The sequence below is a fragment of the Harpia harpyja genome, chromosome 15 (genome assembly GCF_026419915.1).
Source record: "Harpia harpyja isolate bHarHar1 chromosome 15, bHarHar1 primary haplotype, whole genome shotgun sequence".
In the NCBI taxonomy this organism is placed as follows: Eukaryota; Metazoa; Chordata; class Aves; order Accipitriformes; family Accipitridae; genus Harpia; species Harpia harpyja.
This window is the reverse complement of record NC_068954.1, coordinates 7849857-7872614: the sequence shown is the minus strand read 5'-3', so window position 1 is coordinate 7872614 and position 22758 is coordinate 7849857. Positions and strand designations below refer to the sequence as shown.

Sequence of the window (22758 nt, the reverse complement as noted above, 5' to 3'; positions counted from 1 at the left end):
GGACAGAGGTGGGAGGGGAGGACCCAGGAATGCAGATAGTCTTCTGAATATGAGTCCTTGAATGGTTATACAGTGATGCCATGGTGGTTTCTGGATTGCTTTCTATTCCTTCCTAACAATTCCTAGTATTATTTTTTTTTTCCTGGTTATTACTGAATATTGATTTTTATATTTTTACAGAACTGTTACTACTCCAAAACCTCTATCATGTTTTACTTTGCATTTATTTACCTTGACTTTTATCTGTGACTTATCACCACACTTCTCAGTGTCAGGCGATCTTTCTGCTGTTCACCCTGCAGTACACTCTGCAGTACTTTCAGTGTGTGACACTTCAGACCTGGGTTGGATGTATGCTTTAGCATAAAACGTTACAGAAACGCCTGCTTCCCTTCACTAAGGGGAGGTTGAACGTGTCACTCACCTATGGAGCCCTTTTGCCAGACAATGCATGAGGATAGACCTCAAAGCGCTGAGTTTGCTGCCAGCATAGCACATGCTCGCAAGTCCTGGGGAAAAACAGAGGTCAAAGTGGCAGGCATCTGCTGGTACATTTTCTGTAGCACCCCTGGCATGGCCTTTTCTCTTGGACAGGGAAAGCATCTCTCTCTGTGGAGGGTGGTGTTTCTGGTGGAAGCAGCACCTGGTTTCCAGAGACTATGTCTCATCATCTCTTCACCTGCCAGGTGATTTTCTCCTCTTTGCTGAGAGATTGCTTGTGATGATTTGGGAAGGCATTTTTTTGAGATTTGGAGAACAAACTTCAGAAGGAGTAATCAAGCAGGCAACAAGGGAATGCTATTGGTTGTGTAAAATCTGGGCGCTAAGTCATTACGTAAAATTAATAACAAATTATTCAAATTTCATTATCTAAAACTGTGTTCCTGTAGCACTCTCCATGGTTGCATCAGAGTAAGTCTAATTCATAGACAAGACTAAACAAATCCTGAAAGGTGATCTTGTTACAGTGCTTACTCAGCAGAGTGCCAAGTGCCATTTCCATTGTCTGGAGCAGCAGTTTGCTTGAATGATAATGTCATTTATAAAGGTCAGTGGTGCTGCTTGTCCAGGAGATGTACCTGGGAAAGCCATTTCTTACTTTCCTGAACTTTGTTGCAGGACAGTCTGAGTCTAACTAATAAGCATCTCTATGTGAGCAAAGCTGAAATGATGCTGAAATGCTACCTGGGGTCATGACAAACAGAACTCCAACTTTGAATAAAGTTTTTCTTCCAGGGTGTTTTAAAGGAGACTGGGGCTTGTCAATGCATGCTGAGAAGTGATGTGATATCACAGAATGGCTGAGGTTGGAAGGTACTCTTGAGATTGTCTAGTCCAACCTGTCAGCTTAGAGCAGGGTCACCTACAGCAGGTTGTTCAGGTCCACGTCTAATTGGATTTTGAATATCTGGCAGGTGGGATACTCCACAACCTCTCTGGGCAACCCATTGCAGTGTTTGACCACCCTCACAGTTATACATATATGTTTAAATGGAATTTCCTGTATTTCAGTTTGTGCCCATTGCCTCTTGTTCATTCACTGGGTACCACTGAGAAGAGCCTGGCTCTGCCATCTTTACTCGCCCCCACATCAGTTATTTATACACGTTGACAAGATCCCCTGAACCTTCTCATCTCCAGTCTAAGCAGTCCCAGCCTCTCCTCGTATGACAGATATTCTAGTCCCTTGATCTTCGTTGTGGCCCTTTGCTGGACTTGCACCAGTATGCTCATGTCTCTCTTGTACTGGGGAATCCAAAATTGGATACCGCACTCCAGATGGGTCTCACCAGTGCTGAGGGGTGGGCTTACCTCTCTTGACCTGCTGGTGATACTCCTACCAATGGCTGCCTTTGCTGTGAGGGCACATTACTGGCTCGTGGTCAACTTGGCACCCACCAGGACGCCCTAATCCTTTTGTACAAAGCTGCTTTCCAGCCTGTTGGTCCCCAGCATGGTGCACGGGGATACTCCTCCCCATGAGCACGACTTGGTATTTTCCCTTAGTTAAAATTCATGAGATTCCTGTTTGCTCATTTCTGCAGATAGTCAAGGTCCCTCTGAATGATGGAACAACCACCTGGTCTATCAACTGCTTCTTCCAGTTCTGTATCATCTGCAAAATACGCAGATGACATACACAGCTTCAGAAGTGTTCCTTCGTGTAACAGAAAAGCATAACATTAGGCTCACCAGCAGAATAACTAGGTGCAGTTCCCTGTCCTGTCCCAAACCAGAATAATGTAGGAGGGGATATTCATCAATCTAAGCTGTCTGAAGATAAAAAAAAATTTAAAAAAAAATCGCCTTTTCTTGGGAGGGATGATGTGTCTGCTTCCAGTATGGGGTTGGGATAGAGCTGGGACGTGCACTCAGATCCAAAGACTGGGAAATGCTCCCAGGTCTTGTAGTTTAATCACAGCCTTTAGCTGTAATGCTGCCCATATATGAGCACAGTTCTCACCGAGTATAGCAGCAGCCGACCCTGAAACTGTTTTGGCCTGTGATGTGTTTTGGTATGTAATACAATAGGTAGGAGGAAAATGTGTGTTGTGGATGTCGTTGCTGTTACAGCTGTGAGGCAAAGAGCCCTTCAAAGTGTTACTCTGCAAAAGAAATCCCCTTCTCTAGCCTATTAGTCAAAACAACTGCTCTGTGTCAAAGCAGCGCAAATAGCTTTTAGCCAAAAAGCTTTTCTAACTGCTGTTACGCTGGGGCCATTCTGCTCTGCCTGATTGCTGTCCCTATACAAGGGGTTAGTGTAGTATGCGGCTTAATAAATTCCACTGTTGGATTTCTATTGTCTCTTTGTTCTTGGTTGCCAAGGAAGCCAAATATTATTTCTGTCCTTGAAAGAAGCTGCAAATATGGGGAATGGCCTCAGTGAGAGGTGAGGGAGAAAAGGGAGTCTGTGGAAAAATACCTTTTGTGTTTTCTCTTAATGCCTTTAAAGAGATGATTGGGGTGATGTGGTAGAACAGGGCTGTTCTGTCTTTTCTCTATTAGTCAGATGTCTTCATTATTATTATTATTAACTTATATTCCAGATTAAGCAGCTCCCTCTCTTTGTGTATCCTTTCATTCCCTTTGTCACGTCCTGAAGTGCTACTGAGTGCTCCTGATTAAAAATCAGTATGCATTTATATCTCTTTATCCCCAGTGTTTCTGTGGCCCCTGTTACTTCCCATTCACAGGTCCTTATTTTTTCCTAGCCTGCCCATAGATGCAGAAATGGGGTCATCTTCAGCTGATATTTGGGAAACTGAGGTGCAGATGAAACTGATCCCAGATGAAGTGTGCTGGGAACTCTTCTCTGGCCCTGCGGCTGGCAGCCAGAGCTGGGCGTTCTTGATGGCATCAGGGAGGAGGTAGAAGCTGCCTGTGAATGGCCTTTTGGTCCTGAGAAGCTAAACTAGTATGGTTAAATCTTTATACTAGTAAACTAAACAGCATCAGGGGGATGTGCTAACAGCTGCCACACAATTGTCCTGTCCAAGTTTTTGCACGCTTAAGGTCACTATTTGGACCTTCACTAACTAGCAGTTTCCCAGTCATTGTCAGGGCATGGCTCAGTGGAGAGTGCAGGCTGTCCAAACAGAAAACTTCACCTTGTTTTGGGGGCAAGGAGAAGAATGTAGTCATTTTAGCTTATCAGTCATGCTAATGGTGTTTCATCCTTCTCCCTCAGGGCTATGGATTGAGCCTGGGCTTGTTTTATTTATTTATATAAACGCAGTTTTTCTTTTGCTTTATGTAGGAATCGCTTTAACGTGATTTAAAGTACTAAAGACAAAAGTTATGGTAGCAGCAGGAATAGCAGAGGCTGAAGAACACCAGAGTCTCTCCAAAGACTGTGTTCTAGCACCAGCAACCACTGTGTTGCTGTACCATAAACCCTCATTAATGTGTGGGATCCCAGAGGGATCAGGGCAGTGAGTTGCCACAGTACTGACCTTCCTTACCCAAAGCGAGCTTCACCTTGGGAAACCCTTATCAGAAGAAGATTATGAAGCCATTGCTCAATGCTATGATACACAATGAGCAGTTCAGCTCATCTTTCTTTTGATACCTATAATGAATTATGTTTGAGCTAGTTACGTGGGGCTCCCTTTACAGTCAGCAGAGAGGTGTAAACCAGTTTCAGACATGGCTTGTCTGACCTCTACTCCTTTTCTCAGTTAGACATCTACTTTAGAATAAAATGTTTCACGCCTGACAGTGCTTTCTTCTTTCTACTGACTCTATGCAGAGAGCTCAAATGGTAGCTAAACACCATGAGTGGTGGGCTGGAAGGGGCAGTCTTCTAAGCCAAAGTTCTCCTCCACGCTATGGTTTTGCTTAACTAGGAAACAAAGCTACCTTCCACCAATGCAAAAAAGAAAAAATCTGAGGACAGGGCTCTAATAGGTCTAGAGGATGAAGCCTAAACTAGGATAAGCTAATTTAGCCAGTAATTTTTAAAGCCCCAACAGAATACTACAAGTTCTGTGATCAAGTGATGTGATTCTTCAGGAAAAATAAAACTACAGTTAAATTGGTGAGATATTTTGAGAGAGGCAAGGCTTTCACTTGAGCACCAGGAAGGTATAGCTTGTTTAACAGGCAGAAAGGAAGCTCCTGCATTAATGCTTGATCTTCAGCCCAAGGTACAGAGACCATCCTGCCTTTACTCCCAAGCGCTAATTTCCTGTCCATTACTGCGATGTCTTTTCCAGGAGGATCATGTGGGAAGTTGAGGTTAGCTAGCTTCAGGCTGCTTGGGCAGCCTGACAGCTCGAACCGGTGATGCTCAGGATGCCTGTCTCTTGTTAGTATTGTTTATATCAAACAATAAAAAACCCCAATTTACCTGTGAAATCATCATTCCTGCTACCCTGACAACATTTATCATTGCTTTAAGTTGTCCAGTTACTGGTGAATAATAAAATCCCTCTTGGCTGAAGTCAATGGCTTAAACAGAAGATGCTCATCTGGCAGTTTTGCCTGGTTGTTGCATATGCAACACACTGCATGTTCTGTTAAGGCAATATTTGAGGTTTGTAACCAAGTCATCAGAGATAGGGCATATCAGAAATTAGGGGAGACTCATGGAAACTTACTTTTTTATCTTCTTATTTTTTCTCTTTTTACAGCCAGTCTGAGCTCCCTTTTCTCCTGGATAATTTTTGTCTCTGGGTAACACAGTCCTTTCTGCAAGCAGATATGATTTTGAGCTTGACCACTTAGGAACATAAAGAGAGGTCACTTACAAATGGATATTCTTGCTCAAAATCTTTCTTTTTTCTCCTTTTTAGTATTATAAGGCTGCTCTCTGTTTCTCCAGTTTCAAGTGACCCAGCCTCCACGATGCTTCCAGCTGATTCTTGCTGGCAGGATAAGTTCCTGGGACCACACTTCTAACTGACAAATGAGACAGAGAATTTTTTTTATATGCCTACTCTACCCTGTGTCTCCTTTTGTTTTCCCTTTTTCATTTCCTTCTTTTCCCCCTACTCTGCTTCTTCCTTTCACTGTTTAGCCTTTTCTATCTTGTCTCAGTCTCTCCTCATTTTCTTTCCTCTCTTGGGATTCATAAAGCTGCCAAGGCCTGGCCAAAGCAAAGAGAAATATGCATTTCACAGGCAAAGGTTATGCAGAGGGCAGCATCATAGTTCTTATTGCAGGTCCTGGGGAAAAGGATGCAGGTTCATTCTGGAGCTGTTGCTTTTATTAAATTTGTCAAATCTACCCTGAATAAGAATAAATAAATAAAATACGGAATTTAAAGCAGAAGGAAAAGGGAGATGTTAAAATCCCAGTGTTGGAAACAAGCTTTTGCCTAATTTTTGAATTTTCTTGGGAGGTGAATTCTGGGAGAATTAAGCACAAGGTCTCTAGTCTGGAGGGGAACCACAAGTGTGGATTCTCTGCAGTGTGTCCGCAGAGCTCACACTGTATGTCTGCAAGCAGTAGCTGCCATTCCCACCACAGACAGCAATTTTTCACTGTCCCCCAAAGTTTCCTGCTTCTTCAGTGGAAAAAATTGCTAGGTGGCAAAGCAATCCAGAGTGATTTAACCTACTTGGGCATGAAAATTGCCTATCATCCCCTACCCTTATTACACAACGTCAAATGAGGGAGGCCTTCAATTTCACAGTTTGCAATACAAAAAAGTTTCTAATAAAAATGACCATTGGAGCATTGAAGTGCTTGTTAAAATCAGTGAGAGAGACTACAACCTGATTGGAAATATTTTCCTGTAGGAGAACTCTTCCCTGCCAAGATGATATTTGCACATGTAAGTCACGCTGTATTATTTCATGCAAGGTAACAGGATTTCAGATCTGCTCCCCGGTATCACAGGAGTTGTTCAACATTTTGACCTGCCAGTTGAAATCTACTTTTTTCAGGGATGTGTAGGTCACTCTGAGAGCCCCAGAGCTGGCCTCTGGCACTGTGTGTGAAGCACTCGCATCTGCTTCTGATGGCTTTAGCAGCAGCCCCTGCAGGGTTATGCACTTTGCCTTCACTCCTGCTGTTTGCCCTAGTCTAAACAAAGCTGCCATCTCTCTGTACTCATAATCTTGTCAGAATAAGTTCTCCCGAATAGGCAGAAACCTGTTTATTTAGTGCTGGTGTTTTTTAGCCCTTGTCAGATTGTCATGGCTTAGTTCTTGATTTGCTTAAAGAGTTGGTCAGTGCACATAAAATCTTGTCTGTCACTTGTGTGGTCAAATAACTGTTTTCTTTGTCCCAGTGTGATATGCTGTGCAAAAGCTTTCTTTTAATTTGGGTGGTAACAGGATACTTCCCTGTCACTCCCAGTAAAGCTGTGGGCAAAGGCCAGGCTGCTTTTAAGCACTTCTTCTGCTGTAGCTCTGCAGAGGTGCATGGTTATAGCAAGGCTGATGTATATTTCCCTTGCTGCATGTTTCTAATACAGAAACAAACCCTTCCCCATGTGTTTGCAATAGTGAAAGTATGTTTTGGTCAAATTGGACAGTCCCCAACCTTCCCAGGTTGGTGCTCTGTCTCACTGTCATGCTGCATAGGGACACAAAGGACCTGTCACAGACCTTACCAAAGACCTGATATACAGCAGGTGCTTTCATGACAGATGCCAAATATTTCCTATTTCCAGAGAAGATTTGGGTCTGAATTTTCTTTGGTATGTGGTAAACCCGTGCTTTCAAAATACTGGAGGAAAACCCAAAAGGTGCATTATTTGGGCATGAGGGTGCACCAGAAGACTGCTGTCAGGCACTGTGCTCACCAGCATTGACTTCTCTGTGGGTGATATGGCTAAGGAGGGCCCAAGAAGGGATTTGATGGAGATAAAGAGGTGCCTTGCAGAGGCTTATAGGGTGCTTCTCCCCTGGGAGTGGAGAAAGTGTGACAGTGATTGTTTGCAGATTGACCACACAAGCCATGGAAGTGCAAATGCTATGCTATGCTATGCTATTCTATATCATGGGTTAGGTGGAGGTGGACTAAGATGTTCATCACCATAAAATGTTCTTGGCCTCTTGAATATGTAGTGAGACGTTCAGTAAGCTCAGAGCATGTCCTGAGGGAGGTGCATGAATCCAGCTCCTGACTCCTTTCCCTGTTACATAAGATTAAAATCGCTTTAGCGACACGTGAATAAGTTGGTCCCTGGCCCTTAAGAAATGGCACAAAATTGCTTTCAGCCATTTTAGTGACTGGACCAGAAGGTGCAGAAGGGCTGTCAGTCTCTTGGCATAAGACCCAGTGATGCTTGTAGGAAAGGTTGAGCATCAGCATGCCCTGGGAGCAGGCTGAATGTGGGGACAGATCCTGTTTGAGCTCTTAAAATTTGTGGCAGGCAGTGCTGCCTATGCCTGCAGGAAGACATCAAGCTTTGGGATTGTTTTTTCTTAGCTAGGGTCTTTCCATTTGGATGCTAGATTTGTAATGATGTTGATTTCCATGGTCAAATTTGTTTTCCGTAAGAATTGTCACAGGAAGGGGTGGGATCAAAAGGACTTTATTGTGGAACTGAAAGTCAAAATGAACACCACTAAAACTTGTCTACATGAGGAAGTTTACCAGCAAAGGTGCATTGGTAGTTATGCAAGCGTGTCCCCATGTGACTACGTTTACTACAGAAAATTATATGCGTATCATTATGGCAGCCTAATTATATCACTGTAGTTTTGCTGTGAAAAATCTCTGGTATATAAGCCATCTAGAGAAAAACTGTCCTCTCAATAAAATAACCTGTTATAACTTAATGTATAAGAGCTACGTGACCCCCAGTGGTGTGAGCTCTTGATCACTACTTAGAATGTAATAGCAAGGCCACAGTGAGTAGTGCTGTGATTTATTTGTGTGATGACTGTGTTTTGGCAAGGACTTGGTTGAGAGCCAAGGAGAAAGAGCCAATTGAAGCTGCTCAGGAAGTGTCACTTATGTAGTTCCTTCAGCTATAAAGTGATGACCTTAACACTAACTGCAGCTGTATCTCTAGAATGAAATAGTGCCTAGCTTGTCTATAGTGCGTGGAATTGACCTTTGTGGGCTGTAAGAAGTATACACTAAATCTGTCTCAAAATTACAGCTCTCATTCTCTGAGTACTGAACAAACCCTGTAAGGCTTCCCAAGGTGACCTGGTAATTGTCTTTAGGTTATGCTATAAGATATATTTTATAAATATGATTGTGCTATGTGCAATATACTTCATATAATTGACACATAATACATACTAATGCATGCTAAGTTATACTTTTTACAATTAGAGTAAGACATTTATATTTATAATGCTGTAACACTAACATTAGTTATATAATGTATTAATATTTATAATGCCATAACACTATTTTAACAAAGTGTTCTAAGAAATTTAGCACTGCAAAAAATGAACACCACAGTTATAGTGGGGTTCAGGCTTCTCCTGCAACTTAAACTACGTAAAATATTCTGCAAAGTTGGTTGGTTTTTTTTTTTTTAACACATGTCTCTGTGTGTGTGTGTGCATGTCTGCATATAAATACATTATATATATACACATATGTACACACACACATGGAATTTTTAGTGGGAAGTGTTTGGAGTTGCCAAGTCTGGTAGCCTGATAGAGGCAAGTCAGCAGCAGCCCTGTGTTCCCAGGTGCAGGCAGCAGTGATGCTGAGCTGTCTAAGGCTGCTCAGATCAACACAGGGAGAAACACTCAGCATTCACACAAACACAAACAGCACCAGTGGCCTCATCCTGTTCCCTTTTCTCGTTGATCAGGATGAAAGCCTGTGAGTAGAAAATATGCATGCATACATGCAGCGTGGATCCCTCAGTAACTGGCCTTAGGCAGTCCATGCAATAGCTGGCTCATGGGTCCTCTCATCTCCAGTGGCCTCACACACAGACGTGTGCATGCAGATGGGTCTCTCAGTTGACTCCCTGACCCCTGGTCTTCCCATGGGTGGCCTGGACCTCCTGGTCTCTCCTGTAGCCAACTCAGAGGCTGTCTGGTCTCTCCAGTATCTGACCTACGCTTGTGGATGCTTTCATACCTGGATCCCAAAGCTCTTATTCTACATGCCAGCTAGTCCAGCTCGATAGTCACCGGTGATCACAGATAGACATACATAACCCACACAATATGCACACCCTCACTTGCTCCGGTTGCTGGCAGGACACACACATGGACCCTCTGACCTGTGGTCCCACTCTGGTTGCTGTCACTGAGACCCCCATACACACACATGCACACAGATCAATGGAAGAGGCTTTGATCTGAAATAGGGGAGCAGAAATAAATAGCTGGAGAGAGGGCTGCAGGTTGGTGAAGTCTTGGTGCAGCTTCTTCCAGCCAAATTCTCTGTACTGTCAAGTTTCCTTCAACATTGTGGCTGTCTGCAACCATACAGCTAGTGAAATGAGTTTTAAAAAAATTCCTGAAATCCAGAGGAACTGGATGGTCAATGCCTTGAATTACAGGTCATGATACTGGTGTAAGATTCTAACAGAAACCCTGACAAACTGGAGGGAGTCCAGTGGAGGGCCAGTATGGTAGTTTGGGGCTGGAGCACATGGCATAGGAGGGGAGGCTAGAGAAGAGAAGGCTGAGGGGATATCCAGATGCTTCCTTCTGCTTCCTAAAAATAGTTATAAATAAACCAAAGCTAGGCTCCTCTCAGAGGTGCAAAATAAAAAGGCAAGAGGCAACAGACATGAGTTGTGACAGGGGAAATTCTGAGCACTTATTTGAACAAAATTTTAATCAGAAGGGTGGTGAAGCACTGGCATGGGTACTTCAGAGGCTGGGGAATCCCTGTCCTTGGCAGTCCTGAGCAAGGGCTGAACAAAGTGCTCAGCAGCTTGATCTCACTTTGATATTGGCCCTACTCTGAGCAGCAGTTTGGACTAGATGAACTCCAGGAGGCCCTTCCAGGCTAAATTTCCCTGGTTCTAGAAAGATAAACTTAAAAAGGTAATTTTTAAACTCTGTTCATTTGCCTTTTCAAAATGCAAAAGATCAGGAAAAAAATAAGCTCCATAGCCATAAGCACTTTAAAAACTTATCTTAGAAAAAAGTAAGTTCTCAAGAAACCATAGACTTATGAGGCATTCAAAGAAAATGATGAAAATGATGTTCAAATAGCAAACAAGATTTTTTGTATTGAATTTTTAGAGCAATTCTTTAAAGTTCTAGACCCAAAGTCCTTGCAGTTGGAGTTGCTTATTAAATTCTCCAGAGTTATTCCAACACTCTGTGCTAGGGCTGTAGTGTTTTATTAAATTCTAGAGGAGTTTACAGTTAGGAAATTTAAGGGAATAATTAGCCATAATCCTCAGTAGTATCTGAGTTAGATTCAAGCCTGCAGAGTTGAAAACCACCATGTTTTTATTCCTGTCACCCCTAGCCTTCAGCAGTTCAACTTCCACTACCTTCTCATCCTTACACAAACCCAGGAGACCTATGAAATACTGTTCAGAATTTAGAAAACATTACCTTGTTTAGCCTTGAAATGCTGGCACTCAGCTGCAGTTCTAAATTCACTCTTGTTTCAAAGGCGTTTTTCTAAGTTAACACTGGATACTGTTTGGAGCCGCAACTGTGGTACAGAAGATCAGATAGTGGGCAAGGAACTGTTGACTTAAAATAAAAATATTTTCCTAAGTATGCTTACAAGATGTTCAAGTTTTTCCAGTGCCGTATGGTATCTGAAGGGTGAAAGGGTTGGGGAGTAGCTGAAGTGAAAGTAAATCTCTCTGTAGAAGGTTTGTAATAGCAAGTTTTAATCTCCAGCATTAGTAACAAAGCATAACAAATGCTACTTGTCTGTACTAGGCTGCTCTGTGATTTGAGAGCGCTGCTTTTACTACTGCAACCACAGGATTATCAGTAATGCCTGGTATGAAATGCATTCATTGAGTTACTTGCTCTGGCTTCAAGCCTTGCCTGGGGTCACATTTCAGCCCTGTTTGCCTGTCCTCATAGCATGTTATTCTATTCCACAGGCTCAGCACTGTTTCTGTGAGATGTTATGAGTATTGGTGTTCTGCGTATAAAGAATAAGCTGAAATTCTGAAGTCCATAGCCTATCTGAAAAATAGTGTGGTATAGGGGTAGTCTGAGTTTCAGAAAGTATCTGATTAAGGTCTCTCCTGGAAGAATGTTCTGTTTCACATTCAGAGTTTCAAAAACATCTGCAAGGAAGCTGAGGAAACTAGAAAAGAATAACAGTAGATACTGAAAAAACAATACAGGTTTGGAAAATAAGAGGATTTAAAATAAAAGAATCTGTGTCAGCCAGGAACAAGGCAATGTTTTGTTCACTAACACAGTTAATTGCACTGACTTCATGTGTTTCAGATAATGGGAAATGGCTTATTTCTAAGTATAATGTTCTTTTTTCATTATGTTGATTTTTCTCTGTAATATGTATACACTTCTATATTTGTAACAACAAAAGCTCAAAATGGGATATTTTAAGAAGACATTACTATAGCTTTGATAGAGCTCAATGCAGATATTAATGAAGCTCTGGCTTGAATTATGTGTAGTAGTTCATTAACCGTTAAAATACTTTTGAGTTTCCTTGTAATTTATTAGAAGTTTCAGATCATATCCAAACTGTACAAAGAGTTAGTTTTATTGTGATTGTTCCTCCAGCATACACCCACAGAGATGTTTCCTGGTGAAAGATGAAATTTGGCTTCTGATGACTGGCGAGCTGGTGTGTTGCTATGTGCCTTGTCAAGCAAAACTAGAACTGTATTTAGTGGAAGTAGGAGAAGAGGGCTTACTGCTTTTAGACAACAATGGTTAAATAGGATATATGAATGAGTGTTTGTATACTCTACTATTATCCTACATCTGGATGGGATGGAAGCTCTTGCATCATCTGTGCTTTTGTGAACCACTCCATCAGTTGCTTTGGTTTCAAAAAGGCAGGGTTGTAGCTCTATGAGAGTAAGTAAAGGATGATGTTTAGATTTACAGTACCTGTAAAATGATAATATTCTGTATGAAACTGTTATTTTCTCTAGTCCACATGTGTGTTAAGGGTTAGAACTGGCTGTTGGATGAGAACTGAGCAACAGTTCCCTGGAGAGGCAATGGTGAAAATGGTTCTTGGGAACTGTCGTTGCTAGGTGGGTGTGCTGGTTTGGGCTGGGGTAGAGTTAATTTTCTTCACTGTAGCTAGTATGGGGCTTTGTTTTGGATTTGTGCTGAAAACAGTGTTGATAACACAGGGATGTTTTCATTACTGCTGAGCAGTGCTCACAGAGAGCCGAGGCCTTTTCTGCTCCTCACCCCACCCCACCAACAAGTAGGCTGGGGGGGCACAAGAAGTTGGGAGGGGACACAGCTGGGACAGCTGACCCCGACTGACCCAAGGGATATCCCAGACCATATGAGGTCATGCTCAGAGTATAAAGCTGGGGGGAGAAGAAGAAGGAAGGGGGGGATGTTCGGAGTGATGGCGTTTGTCTTCCCAAGTCACCGTTAGGCGTGATGGAGCCCTGCTTTCCTGGAGATGGCTGAACACCTGCCTGCCCACGGGAAGTGGGGAATGAATTCCTTGTTTTGCTTTGCTTGCGTGTGCAGCTTTTGCTTTACCTGTTAAACTGTCTTTGTCTCAACCCACAAGTTTTCTCATTTTTACTCTTCTGATTCTCTCCCTCATCCCACCAGGGGGGAGTGAGCGAGCGGCTCTGTGGGTCTTAGTTGCTGGCTGGGGTTAAACCACGACAGTGGGATAGAGTTACAGTCAGCATTAAGTGCTGTGTTTGGTAAGTAGTGGAGAGTAATTGCTGATGACTGATAGGCGTCAAACTCTGGACTTTGGAAAAATAAATTGCAAGTGGTGTTTGAAAGGAACACTTCCTTCTTGTTAGAGGGAAAAAATGATCTATCGTTTTTGTGATGCACTACTTTTGGTTGTTTATTCTGTCTTCAGAGTGTAAATCCCTGCTTTGGTAGTGACATTGATCTTTTGAATTGAGTTGATGTTTAGCACTTCACTTCTATACATTGATTTAATTTGGGAGTATGAATGCCCACCAGCAAAGATTCCATGTCCTCAACACAATCCTCAAAAAAAGAGAAGCACTAAACCCAAAGGATTCTAAGATTGTTTTTTTTTATCCCAGATTTTCAAAATGTGTAGCATTTAGAAAAGTTTTGGAGGGCTTAATGCTTTAGATTTCTCTTATGCTTTTACCATGCTTTCAAATGAAATATATATTTTTAAAGAAAAGGTCAAATTACCACCTACTCTAACATTGTCTTCCCTAGACAGGCTAATAAGTGAACCACCAAAAAATTTCCTGATAAAATCATGAGAATTTATGTCACTTCCACTCCAAGATGAACCATGACAAAATAGAGTAGATTCGACTGGGGCAGTACAGCTAGGATGTTTTCCTCAAATAATTGCTTGCCTTCAGTTCCTGGATCTGACAATGGTGATTTCACATCCCAGAATTTGAGGGTGAAAAAAGGAGTGGCAAATGTCTTTGGCCGTCTTTAATAACAGCCTGCCTTATCTTTGTTTGGAGTGGACACTTGTAAGGCTGTAGCTTATATCCCAGATAATAATGCAGAGAAATATACTCAATGGGGAGTGATAAAATAATTTGATAATATGTTTATCATCTCAGTTTCTTGACTGACATATTCTGTGGTCTATGAATAGCTGATTGGTGATCTGCTGTATCATTGTACTAAACTAAAATAGTTTCTTGCAGCCATCCAAAAGAGATTGTTTCATGCTTGCCCGGAAAGAGTCAGAGAGTTCTGTAAGCTATTCCTTGTATACTTATGAAGTGGTTCTTACCTTGGTATACAAGTGCCATCGAAGTCCTCAAACACCTGCCATTGGCTACATGTTTGTGCATTTCATTCGATAAAGAGCATCCCAGTAGTTCCCTCCCTGGTACCACATGTAGTGCTAAAAAAGGTCATTGGAGACTTGCTACTGAAAATTCAGCAAGGATGCCGAAAACAATTCAGATTTTGGGTTACTGGACCATGAATCAATGGGTAACAAAATGCCAACGCTTTCAAAAGCACTACCAAAGAACATAGTGCAAATCTGGCACACTTAAAGGGGGAAAAAAAAAAAGTGCACTAATTCTCTACAGCCACTTTTGCTCTTTGAAGAACATCATGTTATCCCTGATCATGCCCCTGCTTAATCCAATATCTTCTCTCTGACAGTGGTCAGTGCCAGATGTTTTAGACATTGTGCTTTATTTATTATTAGCCAGTCACCATCAAAGCATTCAATCCCTTCAATATCTTGAGCTTGAACGAACTCAAGCTATTTTGAGATTGCTGATGGAAGATGAGAGGGAGGAGTTGTTTCAACAAGCGATCTGCACTAATTGCAGGGGTTGAAACCTTCCCTGATCCTGAATTAGTAATATGAAAGGCATGCTCTAAGATGGCTGTTCTGACAGAATAATTGAATATTCAGAGGAGCCAGTAGAGTCTTGACTGCACTTTGGTTGTATTTCTCTGGCTCCCTAATAGGTCAGCCTCAGGGAAAAGTCCTAATGCACTGGAGTAACAGTGTGGAAAGTGGGGTTTAATGTTTTGTGTTATATTCTGGTTTTGTTTGTAGTTTGCTTTTCCTGATGCCCATCTTGTATGGTTGCCTTACTTTTGAGGGAGAAGAGCTGATCTGACTCCAGGACTAGGTGTACAGCATCACACAAAGCATGTATTCTACTTACTGGGAAAGGAGATGCACTCCAGTAGTTCATTTTATCCCCAGAGCGCTTCCTTGAACAAGTGAGATAAAGGCACTAAATTAGACACTGCTGTTCCCTGATCTGATGCAGCCCTGTCACTTACTCTAATTATTGGGGCTGTGTCTCAGCCTTTCTCTTATAAGCAAATGCTGCCCTGGGGACTTGGAAATTAATATGTTGATTTGAGTAAATATCTATTTGGCACACACCTTGAGGCACTGTAGCAACAGAACTGCTAAATAAGAGCTACAGGCTAAAATTTAGAGAAATCAGAGAATACAGCCCTCATAGTGGCAGCTTGAATGCTGAAGCTAAATTACCGTGGGTTGGTTATCTCTAAGAACAATGATTATAGTTGTTTTAGGCACCTCAAAATTTGTTCAGACCAGTATTCTTTCACACAGCTCCTAAGCTAGGTTTCAGTGTTGGTATGGAAGAAGAGCTAGTCCCAGTAAAAGCTCTGGATGTAGGCCACACTATTTTGGAGAGTAAGAGGAAGTTGCTGGGTATGGCCTTAGGGACAGAGAAGTGGCCCTAGGAGTGTTTAACTTAGTGGAGTAAATATACCCTACAGATGTGTCTGCAAGGACAGCTAGAGCTGATGTTGAATTATTCTGAGCAAGCCACATGAATTCTCTCAAATCACATGAGTTGTGCTTCCCTGTGTGTATTGTCATGTCTTGGAGGACAGGATGATGAACATGAGGAAACAGTGCACCTTGCAGTAATGAAGGCTAACTGCATACCAAGCTGGCCCCTCAGTACAGCAAAGATGTTGAGGATCTGGAGAGAGTCCCTTTGGCTGCCAAGAAGGCAAGGGTACTGGAACATATGATAAATAATAAGAGACTGAGGAAGCTGGTCTGCTCATCTAGCAGAAGTAAAGAATAAGTAGAGCGGGGTATAATTACTGTTTTACACTACCTAAAGGTATAGAGGAAATGGAACCAGTCTTTTCTCTGAAATGTACAATAAAAGAACCAGAGGGAGCAAAAAAAAGTCATAACATGAGAAATTCCAATTGCATGTAATGAAAAAATTTTTCACTGAGAAAGTTGTTAAGCGTTGGCACAGGTTGCCCAGGGAGGTTGTGGAGGTCCCATCCTTGGAGATATTCAGAACTGGGCAAGGCCCTGGGAAACCTGGTCTAAGCTGGCCCTGCTTTGAGCAGAAGATTGGACTAGATGACCTGAAGAGGTACCAGCCTAAATTGTTCTGTGATTATGGGCCAGCAAGAGAATAATCACAGCCATTTTTAAAAAACAAGTCCAAGATATACCTCAGGTGCCCTTTTAGGAATTTGTCCAGGGATTACTTGTTTCTCTTAATGGTTTTGTCTTTTCTCTCTACCTCTTAGGAAACGAGTCTACCAGCAGCAATCCCACAATGCCCTGTCCCTGTCTTCCTCTACCTTTTCTTAAGAGGTAGAGGAAGACAGGGACAGGGCATTGTGGGTTTGCTGCTGATAGACTTGTGTGGGTGACCAGTAGTGGGAAGGGGACTTCCAAACTCATTACAGAGAGGAAGTTTGTAGGGTGGAATGGGACCATGGCTGATGCTGACACGGGTCATGCTATAGAGTTCCTTGCACAGATGTCTCTATATCAGCACCACAGTGGTGTCTCCTCATGCATGAGTGTGGCAAAGTCAGGATTTGTTTGGCAGTTGCCATGGCAACCTGACTGTAATCAGCCCTTTTAACTTGGTGTAACTTTTATGAGGCTTTGATCCCAGGCTTTATTCTTGTTAACAACTTTATTATTGTGGATAATGTCATCCTCTAACAAACAAGGAGAGATTTGGTTCTGCATACCGTTTTCCTTCTAAAAAGATTGAAACTTTGCAGAATTGGAGAGAAAGCAAAGCTTTTGTGTCAAAGGCCTAGAACAGAAGGGCAACCAGAAGAATTAAAACTGTGTATTGTGAAGGGAGATCAAAGATGTGACTGCTGTGTCATGATGGAATAGGACCTCATACAACCAACTGTAACCCCAACTTTCCCCTTAGTGGCTCTGTGTCTGGGCCTTTCTTGCCCATGATCGTAAGTTCACAGGAAAAGTGAGGTTGGAAGGGACTTCAGTTCTCTAGTCTAACCTCCTGCTCAAAACAGGGTCAACTAGAAGGTCAGGCCAGGTTGCTCAGGGCTTTATCCAGCAAGGTCTTGAAAACCTCCAAGGATGTAGACTGCACAACTTCTCTGGGCAACCTGCTCCACTGCTTGACTGCCCTCACAGTGAAAAAGTTGCTCCATATACCTGGTCTGAAACTCTGTTGTTCCATCTTGTGCCTGTTATCTCTCATTCTCCTACCATGCACCATTGTGAAGAGCCTGGCTCCATCTTCTTGATAACCTCCCTGTAGATACTGGCAGGCTGCTATTAGTTTCCTGCAAAGCTGTCTCTTCTCCAGGCTGAACAAGCCATTTCTTACAGGGCAAGTGCTCCAGCTCTCAACCATCTCGGTGGCCCTCTGTTGAACTCACTCCAGTTTATTAAGTCTGTCTTGTATTAGCGGGCCAAAAATTGCATGCGGTATCTAGATGTGGTCTAAATGATGAGTCTGGCTCAGCTGCATCTCCTGTAAACTTGACAGATACGCCAATGTAAATAAGGGGTATGATTGGACTAAGAGTTTGGAGTATCTGAATATTGCTTCCACTGAGGATACATAACATGTCTGGAGGCCAAATCACCAAGCCCCCCCCCCCATGTCACTGTCTCTCTCCTTTGCACATGTGTGAGATGACTAATAAAATCTGCATCCCTCATTGCTTGTTAGTTGTGTGTTTGTTAGACTGCACTGCTGTAAATCACCTAAATATTAACTACCTTTCACTAATGATGGTTTTTGTCATGGTTTTTGCAGGTTACATATCACAAGTACTAAAGAATTACACTGATCATGCCTGCGATGGAGAATATGTCTCCCTGAGGTGTCCTCACAGAACAACCATCAGCATCCAGTCTTCTTTTTATGGCCGAATTGTACCAAGTCATCAGATGTGTCCTTCTCGCTATCCCCACTCCTATGCAACTTTAATTAAAGAAGATGTTGCCTGTTCAGTTGGCACTTCCCTTCAGGTATTGCATGTTAAACCGGATCTGTTAATTTTGGACTTCATCTTTCCTTGGCCAGGCAGCAGCTTTCTGTGCTGGTGCTGCATAGACCTGTATTAAGCAATGCTACCCAGCATGGGAGCACTGACATCTCACACAGCTTAGTGGGTAATTCATCTTTGTAGTTTAGACAGGACTGAGTTAGATTTTGCTGATGAATTTCTTAATTTTGCTGCAACTCTAGTCAGTAACAGTTCAGGAATGTGGTTGAAACAGAATTACACTGCAAGACCACATTATGTTTGACTGCATTCAAAGATCTTTTTTTTTTTTTTATAGTTTTCCTTCCCAATGGTTAGCTTTTTCAACACATTCAGAAGTTGCTGTGGCATTCTTTTTACTTCAGAACTGATCCTGTTTCAAGAGGCTTTTACTTTGGTAACTTGAAACCCAGAGAGAATCCTTTGCTTTACTTCTTCTGACTCATTTGGCTCTTAGGCCACTGAAAGTGATCATACATCACTTAAGCTTGTAATGTCCCAAGCATCAGTAGTTAATCAATCAGCTCTGTCCATTTGTGTAGGGCATGTTGACTATATGTATCCTCCCAAGAGCACATGTGATGTCAGCAAATCAAAGGATTATTTGGAAGGTGCCAGTGTTACTCAACTGTCAGTAGGAACAACTAAAATTACAAACATGAGTTGGCTGATGTTGAGATGAATGGGGTCTGCTCCTGGATATTGAAGTAAGCACAAGTCTTTCCAAGTGCAGGATTTGCGAGTGTGAAAACTTTTGGGCAAAGATCTCAAGCATCCACTGTGTTTATGGCTATGAATCAATAATAACTTGTAATAAAAATTTATAGCAGAACTGGATTAATGAACCTACAGGGCTAGTGAATAATTTCTTTTATAATTTGGCTAAAGGCCAGAGTTTCCCACATCACTTCTCACTCTTGCATCCAGGGTTTTTAAGAGGAATTTATAGCATATTTTTTTATGATATGAGTGCTTTGGCTTCCAAATGTGAGTGGTAAATTCTCAAGAAATTGCACAGGGTTGATGTTTACCTGTAGTGTAACCCTTAAGCTGAGAGATTTGCAGTTGCCCTCATAACACTTCCACTGCACAACAAATGACTGAGTTGTAGTATGGGAGGACATGGTCCTTATCAGTGGAAGGTTTTCCCAGATATGATAACAAAAGTTCGTAATGCAACAGACAAGAGGCAGTTGTGTTGTTTAGGGTGGGAGAACATGGACTGAAGACTTTGGCAGAGGCTAGCCTTCCCTTCTTCCTTTTATTGATTTACTGCAAAATTTACTTGAAACATTTCATTTACCAGTGGGATTGATAGCTATGTGCGTAGCCTCATCCCTTGTGGGTGAGTGGCCCACTTAAGGCATCTGGAAGAACTTGAGAATAGGGAATATGTAGCCTTTGGCTTTCCATGCCATGTTTTTATGTGCAGGAGGGATTTAAAAGAAATGCTTACCTGCCTGACTTAGCTCCTTATGTCCTCAGAGCTGTTACCCATTAGCTTTGCCTCCAACACTTACACTGCTTGTAATTACAGCTCGCCTATTTATCAGAGCGAGAATTATGTTCTCTGTAGGTAGTCTTGCAGCAGATCTCTTGTACAGTACATTTGTTACATGACTGAGAACAGAACACTCCACCCATTTTTGGGGATGCAGATGTCCTAGGGAAGTAGCTGACACAAATTTCTGTTCTGCCACAAATTTCTTGAGGGACCTTGGGCAAGTTCCTGAGTCTTTTTGGAGGAGATCTGCAGTGCCTCTTTGGTGCCCCCGAATGTGCCTTTGATACCTCAATGTGCTGTGCTTGGCCAGGGTAGGTTGAGTCCGAATGCCAGAGATGAATCTTGTCTTCTTTCTCAGTCCTGGAGGGGGTAAGGCCTCTCTGAAGGGTAAGCCAGAAACTCCACGAGCTGAATGGCAAGCTGCCTGCAGCTTGCTGGTAGGAAATGCATGTATATAGGAAAATTGGAAAGCTGTAGACAAGGAAATTGTGTGTATTTTTGTGGTTTTGAAAGTCAGCTATATGGCTGCTATAGGCAGAACCAATTGTGTGTATATTCTGATTGTCAGTAATTTAAAAAGTCAGCCAAACCAAACCCTTCAAAATTAAGTATATAAAATCACTGTGTCTAATCAAACCCATGACTGTATAAACCTGCTGCTTCTCTGGAGAGTGGCCTGGAGGGAGTGTAAGGGGCACTTATTAATACTGTTCCTTGCAAACACTACCTGTGAATAACAGTTAATTCTCATTTAGAAGCTCTCTCCCTTGCAAATGTCCAGTTCAGACATTGTTTCTATGTTAAAAAGGGAAAAGAAAGGGTTATTACACTGAGACAACCACCCTAATCCAGCCTTATGTGGTTGGCTGCCAGGATCCCTTGCTTTACTCACTTGTTTTTGCTTGAAATGAAATGCAGACCACTTGGGAGAGCGTGTCCGAGACATTAAGGCAGTGACCCCAAACTACACATTTCTGTTGTTCTAACACTGTAATGTCAGATTCAGTGGGAGATTACCAAACGCACAAAGAACTTGGACATTCGGACTGGGATTTCAGTTTTGATGTGGTTGGTCTCTTGTTAACTTTTAGATCAAGTCACATGAATATGGAGAGATCAGAACAACAAAATAAAGTTGTGTTGAAAGCCAGACATTTGCTTTTTAAATAGCTCCCCCCGCTCTCCCCACTTCACTCAGTTTAACAGGGGAGCCCAGAGTTAGCACAAGTCACATGAGATATATGGCAGGAAGGAAAGAGAGATTTGTGCTGTATTCATGAAGTGTCTTTGAGATATTTTGAAGATGAAAATGTAGAAAATTCCCACTCATCCTTTCATAATAGAAGCTAATTTTGGGGGACTAGTGCTGTTAATTAACAGTCTGGTCTGGTATTATCTCTTCTGTACTTTCCTTGTGGCGTCCTGCAGAGGGTATTCCTGACTGTGAAGTAATGAGAGCAATGTCCTTGTCCCAGCCAGGAGGTATGGATGGGGGACAGAGAAGAGGAACACGTGGAGCCTTGATGGCTCTGGTAAAAGGGACCCATGCAGTGCAAACTGTCCTGCCTTGGCAGAGGAGGTCTGTGAGGAGGAGCTTTATGGTGCCTGAACCATCCTTTTTCTTGCTTGTAGGTCAGGAAGAGCAGCTGCCAGGACCAAAATCTATTCATCTTTCACCCAGAAAAGTAAATCCTTGAATACTAAAGGTCATAAAGCATATTGAAATCATGTCATTTTCAGTAGGTAAGAGGGTGTTTACCCACACTGCATAATTTATGCAAAGAGCTGAGTTGTATGTCCACTAGAAAGTCCGTATTGTCAAAGCAAGGTCATGCAAAGAGGTTAGTTTGGGTCCTGAAGAGCAGAGCTGTGTTAGCATGGTCCTGTGTGTGTTGGTGTCTTTGTGATGACCTGTAACTCCCACTTACCTTTACCCCTTTGGAGCAATTGTGCAGGTGCAGTTGGTCTGAGCATGCAACCTAACAATTTTGAGAGCTTGAAGCTTTTTGCTAGGTCTGTGCATTGTGCTTTCACAGTGGTGTTTTTCTCTTGCTCTGTCCCATGTCACCCAGATAGGGTTGGTCAAGCCTATTTTTAATCCGCCCAATGTCTGATTTTTTTAGTGTAAGTGTATGGAGAAGAAGCTAAATTACATTTCTGCACAGCAGGGGGTGACACGGGAACATCTGGAGACACCTTTTATTCCAAGGAGATCTGCTGGGGACCATCCTCATCTGCTTTAGCTGTGGTTCTCTCTCCTGTCACACTACTGCATACATTTGCATTTCCCTGCCATGGGGACATCTCATGAGAACTTGCCTCTGGGGAAATGAGGAAGCTGATAAACAGATACAGCAGCAGTGTATGTTTATTCAGATGAACAAATAAATGCTGGCACAGAGGACAAAGGAGAAATAGGAGTGTTAAGTGTTCTGCATTGCCTAATGATAAGTGCCTCCTGATAAGTGAATCCCTTTAAGTTTAGTAATAAACCTAGTCAATCCTAGCCAAGCTCACAATGCCCAACTTGTGCCTGCAAAAATACATGGAGGCACATTTATATTTGAAGGAAGCTGCTGAGCTGAAGAGGAAGAGGTTTGGAGTAGCTTGTTTATAAAGCTTTCCGCAGCTGCTCATTCCTAGATCAGTATTCCTGATGTCACTAGTTTTTAGGAATAAACCACTCAAGGTCTCTATGGAAGAATGTTTAACGGTTGGCCTAAAATTATTACTTATTACCAGAAAACTAGATTATACTTTACAGCAGATTACCTGCAATATTCTCATTTTGGTAAATTGACAGAGAAGTAAAACCACAGCTTATTTGGAAGGAAAACAGAAAGCCCTGGAGCAAAGCTTGTTTAGAATGAAAATAGAAAGCCCTGGAGAGGCACTTATCCGTTGTGTTTCTGCTCCCAGATATTTATAAAAGACATTGTAGGCTAACTTCAG

General features: G+C 42.3%; 1 protein-coding gene across 2 annotated transcripts in view; it reads left to right on the top strand.

The window, feature by feature from the left end:
* EVA1A (eva-1 homolog A, regulator of programmed cell death) overlaps window positions 1–22758 on the top strand; it is a 213317-nt gene that overhangs the window by 41674 nt on the left and 148885 nt on the right. For both annotated transcript variants that reach the window (XM_052809974.1, XM_052809973.1), the window contains exon 2: window positions 18071–18285. In XM_052809974.1, coding sequence (XP_052665934.1) covers window positions 18071–18285 — 215 coding nt within the window. The remainder of the gene's footprint in view (window positions 1–18070; window positions 18286–22758) is intronic.